General features: G+C 39.7%; 1 protein-coding gene across 6 annotated transcripts in view; it reads left to right on the top strand.

The window, feature by feature from the left end:
- The first annotated feature begins 708 nt into the window (after positions 1-708).
- The window catches only part of LOC108749978 (nephrin-like), a 320,122-nt gene continuing 312,531 nt past the window's right edge, over positions 709-8,299 (top strand). For all 6 annotated transcript variants that reach the window (XM_018489096.1, XM_018489101.1, XM_018489103.1 and 3 more), the window contains exon 1: positions 709-1,698. In XM_018489096.1, coding sequence (XP_018344598.1) covers positions 1,596-1,698 — 103 coding nt within the window. In that variant the 5' untranslated portion in view covers positions 709-1,595. The remainder of the gene's footprint in view (positions 1,699-8,299) is intronic.

Below are 8,299 nucleotides of genomic sequence, written 5' to 3' on the forward strand. Positions count from 1 at the left end.
AGGATCGTCCTCGCGAGGGAAACCGGCGAGGGAGCCGATCGTCGTCGATCCGTGATTCTGCAGTTCTGCACCGCGATCCCACCGAGCGGCTTCGAATTTTGGCGCGAGTGTAACCACCGGCGGCAACTTCACGCCGATCGTATTTAGGTGCGAACGAACCGGAGTGCGATCACACGTGACTATATTCGCGCCGTGAATTGTCAACGGTCGCCGGCGGATCTCTCCGCTCGCGACGTGTACAACGTCCGAAATTCGCGGCTACGTTTCGTAACCGCCGGTCGCACTTCGATCGTCGGCACCGCCGCGGCCGCCGTCGCGACGCTCTTCCGGACCCCCGGAAGAACGCGGCTGGGATTCCGCCCCGGGATACCGTATTCTCGCGTGTGGAGTTTTCGAACGAGTTCTAACGTGCGCCCGATGTGACGTCACGGTGGTGGCGCCATTAGATATTAGCCGAATAAGCCCCCGATTACTGGCACCCCCTTCGACCCAGTTCTCACTCTATTTGAGGAGTTCGAAAAAAAAGAATAAGTGGGCGTAAAGAGAAGAAGAAGCTTTGCCCGAAGCTTCTGGAGTAAAAACAACGGAGCGGAGCTCCGAAGGATCATCGGACCTTTTGTCGACCGGAGTGTGTTTTCGGAAGGTGAAAAGCGCGCGATCGGAGGATTCGCCGCGTTCGCATGCAAGTTCACGCGGTACCTTCGTGAAACTTGGCTCCGCGATTTTCGCCGAAACGCGAGACTGCGTTGCATTTGCCTGTGAATTTAAAAAGTACTCGGAGCCTTCAGGATCAGAGAAGGCGAAGAAGATCTCCATTGGGTGGGATTAGAAAAAGACTCGGAGAATCTGACTGTTGTCTCTGGATTCAAGAAATCTCGTTCTTGGAGCCTTCAGGATCAAGGAAGAAGATACCACTGAATGATTGGAAGAAGACACGGAGAACCTTCTGACTGTTGTCTCTGGATTCGAGAAATCGTGTTACTTGGAGCCTTCAGGGTCAGAGATATTCAATAGGGACGGAAGAGAAGAAGAAAAGAAGAAGAAGAAGATACTATCAGAAGTTCTCACTTATCACACAGCGGCGGAAAGAATCGCGAATGTTGGCGTTCGCGTGAAACCGAGCGAAGCGCGTTATCGAGGCTCTAACAGCCGACGGCTTCGACGTTTTGTCCAAAGTATGTTCCTCTCAGGACGCCCGTCGACGATCGGGAGAGAAGAAGAAGCGGAGCGAAGCGGAGCCAAGACGATCTGTTGACAGCGAGATTGTGACGCGTAACCGGCGCATTGGTTTTTTTTTTGTTCTCAAAAGGGATCCGTTATCGAATTGAGATCACCGCCACGCGCGCGCGCGTGTGTGTGTGTGTGTTGTGTGTATCCGCGAGTCATCGTACACGTACGATATGTGAGAGAAAAGTGTGACAAGGATAAGTCGTGGTAAAAAGAAAAAAAGAAAGAAAGATTTTCCTTCTCCAGCCGGAGTGGACAGCGCGAGTTCGTCAACTCTTTCACGCCACTTAATCCGGCCCGAGACTCTGCGTTTGTGTTTAAGTGTGTCTGTGTGCTTTTGTGCCGTCGTAAGCGAACCTCCACAAGCCATGGAAGCATCCGGAGTGATTGCGGAGAGGCTCCTGGGGATGAGGCTCGTCGGGATGAGATTCCTGGTGCTCGTCGCCGCCTGCTTGATTCCGACCATAAAAGGTGCGTATTATTAATTAATTTTTTACTCCGTCGAAATGAAGCTCGTGTCTCTCCGAAGACAAAAAAAAAAACGTATCTCTGCGTTTCGGGGATGTTCTTTACCGGGGATCGAATTGCCGCCGTAATTTCGACGATCCTTAATTCGAGATAAGCGAGGATCCTTAAGTTAAGTGGTTACTTGCGATAGAGGGAACGATCTGATTTATAATTAAAGGATTTTTCGCGATTGTACGGCTTTATCGGGTAGTTGTACGTGAAATGTTTGCCACGTAGCGGCGATTTTCTGGTAATTTGTGAGGAAATAGGGTTTTGTTTGCTCACTGAGAGAGAAATATTTAGTATTCGTGATTAATTGCGTGATTAAATAATTATATAATGATTACTTAGTGCTAATCGATATTTGCTAAGAAATTTTCTCGATTGGAATTCTCCAATCCAGTGTGCTTTAAATTAATATTTTTGCCTGAACTTAACACAATTTAATAATTTTTTTTTATTTCGAAGGTCAAAATTCGAGGACTAAAATTATACAACTTAAAATTGTGTAAGATTGTAAAAGACATTTGTTAGAAATAATTTGGATCTGGAAGTATCAATTAGAATTAATTATTCATATGAATTATAGTCATTTTGGGTATCAACTATAGTTTTTTTGAGTGCCTAATACCATATATATGATCATTATTTACTATTTTAGCAATAATGACAACAAAAATCGAGCTCCTAATGATAAGTTTATCATGCAATCATAGTTACAAATTCAAAACTATAATTATATTGATAAATAATTATACAAATGATATTCATATAAATTCTAGTCATTTTCGATGCCAATTATATATTATATTTTTTTAGACATATATAGGAGCACAAATATAATAATAATTATTAATATTAACACACACACACACACACACACACACACACACAAAATAACAATAATAAAAATGGAACTCGTAATTATAATTATTTCATCATGCAATAATAGTCACAAATTCAAAATTATATTGCATTGATAAAATAATCATATAAACGATTATTTAATATTTATAAAAATTATTGTTGAATGATTACCTATTTAATATTTATATGAATTATAGACATTTTCGCCAACTATACATTTTGTGAGATATATATGTAGAATTGTAAATATAGTTATTGTTACTAACATTATGGGAGTAATAACAATAAAAATGGAGACCCTAATCATTAATTCTTTTACTAATTATAATAATAAAAAATACCAAGACACTTTTCTCTCAGTGCATAGCAGAAAAAGGAGGGAATGGAAACAAAAAATTGAGCCACAAGGCGCAGTTTTTCATGTCGCTTCGTTACACGCGCCTCGCTTGAAGCTCGATAAAAAAAATTACCTATTTCCTGGAAGTCAGCTTTGGCAATTCCAGCGAAATCGTCGATTCCGAAACGATACGAGGCAGAGCTGTTTACTGGGGCTTCAAATTCAGAAGAAAGCCGAGTCATCGCACGTGCACAAGTTTTTTTCCACATTTTTTTCCACATTTTTCAGAATCGAAAGGTCTTTACAGTCTCGTCTCGATCGAAGCTTAAATATACCTGCATAGAGAGAAATATTGGAATATATTTTTAGCTCCTTCTTCTAATTCGTACATTAATATCCAATTTTTAAGGTTAACAATGAACTATTTTCCCACTGTTCCTACGCGCTAACTAATCAAACTAACGAACTGTTAACAACGAACCAACGTATTCTACTTTAATATCGTGGAATAATGTTGTACGACGTGGAATAATTTTCCCTGCAATTTTCTACGCTTTCGTAAATTTTTATTCGTAATTTGAAAAATCGCGAGTCTCGCGAAATGTGACGTGTGCTTTTGCAGAAGAATTTAACGCGATATGCAATACTAAATTATTAAAAAGGCAGTACCTTACGATTCTCTGTAAAGCTGAACTTTTTCCAGCGTAACATTTCGTATGCAATGACCCGGAAGATAAAGAGAAGGAGGGAGGGGGGGGGGGGGGAGGAAAAAAGATACAGGTTCCTCTATTCCTCTGCCGTTTCTATTATAAAAAATAGAAAACAAGATAGAAAGTACACACGGGCGCTACATTATGCAGCTGCATCCAATCTGGAGTCGATGTTTCTTCAATGCAAAGGCGGGCAAACGTTACTTTTGTCCTCGTTGTCTTTTTTTTTTTTACGAGTTTTCAATACTCGATATTAGATATTCCGATATAACTAAGCGCTAGATTAAAATCCGGTTTAAGTTAAAAGGCGGTCGGAATTAATTAAAGAAATATTGTTATGAGATTTTGTTATTTATTACAGAGTAATTTAGCGCGCGCGAAGGAGCCCGACGTTTTTAATCGTGTACAACTTTAGCAAGCTATTAACACTTCGACGTTCTAGTTGCGAAAACTCGGCTCCAAGTTTCGCTTAAAAAAAAAAAAAAAAAAAATTTTCCTGTTAAAAGCAAGGCTAAGAATTTCTTGCTTCCGTCAAACTGTACGCGCAAGTTCTTCTGCTTGAAGATGAGTAACCATAACGTATATTAAGTGCACTCACGCTACGTTATTTCTCACAAGTAATTTTAGAATGGATTAAATGCTAGCTAGACCTGCGGCAGTGCGGGAAATGACGAGAATTTCGGTAGGATTGAATTTTTAGGACAACGCGTATTTGTAATCCTTTCTAAAAGAAATATAAATAAATTAGTGATGTACGTGAATTTAGTAATTAATTTAATATTTAACTTTTATTAAGTGAAATTAAAGAATTTACTTGAAATATTTAATTAAATTTATTTACAATATCAAACAATTTATTAATAAATTAAATAGAAATAGAAATAGTAAAGTATATAAATTCGGTGATAAGTCCAGCAATTTGTTGACTTTTTAATTTCTCGTGGTTTATTTGTGACACAAAGGATAAATTGTGGTAGCGTATTACCTTTTCATAAACTTAACAATTATTATAAAATTATTGCAAGCGATAGCTATCTTTTTTTAAAAATAGATATCGAAAACAATTGGAAAGTGAAATGGTTTTCAGATAAACTTTTCAGATAAATCTTTGAATTGATTTTGTTGTTGTAATTTATCCAAATGTTTCATCGATTTATCTCAACCCCGGATTCTGCGCACCGGCTGTGGTCGCATTTTGAATTTACGATACAGTATCGATACGAACTTTTCGATCTTTAATTTACCGTTAACGCACATTTTCATGTTGCCGCCTCAGCTTTATTTCCTCTTTAGCAGCTGACGAATATACGTGTTCATTTATCGATTTATTTTCTCCATTTATGAATCTCTTAATTTATTAACGCTGTCTATGTTATTGGAAACGAAAAAGGATGCTACTGGAAAACGAGTTTCCCTACGGCAATAACAGCGCTTCTGCTTGCATAATGCGGCCGCGTTAAAAATATGGTGGCATCATTCGGCAGGCGCGAAACGCAGGAACGTAAATGGAGAAAAAAAAGAGGGGGAGAGGAGACGCGCGCGAGATATTTCATTATAAAATATGATTTAATTTTAAAGTGCCGTTACGGGACGGCCCAGTTTTCGCGTTCCGGCAATCCGGTCCCGCGGTTTGCTCCCTGCCGAAAAGAAAAATAACGCGAAAGTAACAACGAGGCTGCGCGCGCGCGCGCGCGCGGGATCGATATTGTAATGTGTTTGTCTATTAAACTACGCGAACTGAAAGTTTGCAAAAAAGAACCGTCTACGGAACGCTGCGCGCCTGGCGATATTCTATTATCCTGTTCCGCGCACTGATTTAATTGTGAATGGAAACGAATTTCCGCGATGCTGGACGTATCGCGAGAAAATTCTCAATATTACGCCCCGCTTTTTGCACCGCTCCCTAAGCGCACTGTGTACTATTTGTGTCATTATACTTTTATCGGTCCGGTGAAAAGCTCAGCGATACTATTTCCATCTTCTCGTTCTCGTGCGCCGATTTACCGGTTCCATTTTATATATCACTTCTGTATCCCGCGCGTTTATCGCGCAACGTTATAATTTTTCCGTAATTTGACCGCACGTCAGCCCCAGCATGAATTGGGTCGAAGAAAATTTTACCGCGGCATGTGCAATTCGTATCCTCCTAATTGGTTCGATTGCTTTTTAATGGACATTACGCGATTAACGCATTCGTTCGCAAACTTTGTCAAATTCTCATTAACGAATCGTTGTATATTTGTAACATCCTTCAATTTATTAATGTACATTTCTCATTAACAAGGAACCGCCATTAATGTACGTTTCTCATTAACAAGGAATCGCCATTAATTAACTTACCAGTTCGGATTCTACTACATTTAATACATCAATATTGCTCGAGGAAGATCCCGGCGAACTCAGTTTTTACCGATGCAGAATTAAAAATACAAACATGTTCGAAAAAAAAAAAAAAAAAAAAAAATAAAATACAATAAAATAATAAAAAGTAACAGACGCGCTTTATTTTCGTTTTTCCTTATCGTCGTGTTTACTCAGCTTTTTTTCCGTTAATGGAACTTGTTAAAAATAATTATGCGCTCTTCTTCTTGCTAAAAATGTGACATACTCTGCAGGGGGGGGAAAAAAAAAAGTGGTACCTTTGAAAGCTGGAGTTGAATTCGACCTAGTTTCGGTCTAGCCTATTCGTGTTAACGCACACGCATACATGGATACGTTTTTGCGCGCGCACGTAAGCGTTCCGCGTTTTTAATTTGTGAAAACGTTTCAATTCCGAAAATCAAACAGCTCGATAATTGAATGGTGGATTAAAATATCGTTGGTGCAGAACGAATGTGCGTTACTTAAAGAGAGAGAGAGAAAGAGAAAAGGAGCGGTTTTATTATTGATGTATATTCGGCGATTCTTCTATCCCCGCGCGTGTTTACGCGGTAGTTAACGATAACGCGATACGTCGTGCAGAACTTGTAATATATCGTTCCATTTGCATCCTATACATCTCCTCGTAATCTTGTGTTACTTTTCTCCGAGCACTTACGTGCCGTCGTTGCCTCGCCATTTGTTTTATTAAACTGGCGCAACGACCGCGGGTGGATATAAGCCAAAGAACTGATATTATTACTCGGTGCGATTCGTGTCTTTTCCTCGGCACGAAGGTACGAAGGTTTATGGATTGAAACCTGGGACTTTACATGTTGGAAATTATCGTGTCGTTCATCCAACGCGAATCACGGCTCGGGAATCGCGTTATCAAAATATCTGTACATCAGCTAATTATTGCGCGGTCACGCAAACGGAAGCTCCCCCGACGGTTTAAGCGGTGCGTTTGCCATGAACAAGATGAAGGTAAAAATATCGATGAACAACCGGGGTGGGGAGGGGGGGGGGGATTCATTGTGGACACGTATATTCCTGAATAAACCCGAAAATCGGGCTCTTTGATCAGCGAACGTTTAATCACAAGTCTATATTCGCTTATTTAACCTCGCCTTCCTCTGACGTTCAATATTCCGGCGATTAACCCTCAGTATTTCAGCGCAGAGGACGTAATCGGGGCCTCTGTAATAAGGTTTCCACGATGTTATCAGTATGTAGGTATCGGACACAAATACTCGCGCTCACGTAGAAACTGTCGACAAGAGTTGGCGAATCCTCAAAACATCGGACTCGGTGTGCGGTGTGTAAGGACTCGGTAGAACTCTCTTGAATCGTGGCCAGAGTCGATTGTAATGCAGCCGCGATACGAGATTATACGGAAAGGATACACGAATAGTTTCGCCGAGGTATGCTAAAAATTCGACCGGTTTTGTTGAAGTATTTAAAAAAATGTGCTGCTAGATATACGAGATCTGAAAATCATTTTATTGGCCCGTCGCGAAATAATGAAAAGGTCTTAAATTTGAATTTCAATCAAGAATTGGATTTTACATGAATATCCAGTTGCGTCGGCCCTGATTGGTGTTTTTATTTATACGATAAAATAATTCGAATGAATACCCAAATGGATCGCTACACTCTTGAATTCGTTCAAGTTATACGTAATTTGAGTTATTTCTTCGTTCAGATCGCCACTTTTAGTCAATACGTATCGTTAATTTAACTAAAACAGTAGAGTTAAACAATTTAACCAAAGAAACAGTATTATGTTTGTCTTAAACTTAGTTTATTATTTACCAAGAGCACAGGTTGCACCTCGCGCTGCTCTCTCTTAGTACGTTGTTTACTTTGGAACTAAACTACAGAAATGGATTGATTTACGTTTTGACAGTAGTACGTGAGATTAAAAGTAACGATATTGTTTAACTCAGGGGATTGGGATTATCGCGTTGTTGCTTTGTTATCTAACAATGTAGAATGTCGAAACTTTTTTGCAGTATTATTATATCATGCCTGAACGTCCTCATATAATTATTTTGGTAGTTCAACAGAATTCTTCTTAGATCCTTATCCAGCTAAATTGTTAGATACTTCAGCAAAATCTTCTCTTTCCACGTAGAGACAGAGGATAAGACAGACGTAATCATGGACGGTAACGAGAAGATTGACGCGTCAAAAAAAAAAGAAAAAGAAAAAAAAAAAAAGAAAAAATGAAGCAAAAAAGAGGAAAGTGGAGGAAGTTTCGAATCTTGTCATATACCGATCGTGAGTATCC

This window comes from Trachymyrmex septentrionalis, unplaced genomic scaffold, assembly GCF_001594115.1.
Source record: "Trachymyrmex septentrionalis isolate Tsep2-gDNA-1 unplaced genomic scaffold, Tsep1.0 scaffold32, whole genome shotgun sequence".
NCBI lineage: Eukaryota > Metazoa > Arthropoda > Insecta > Hymenoptera > Formicidae > Trachymyrmex > Trachymyrmex septentrionalis.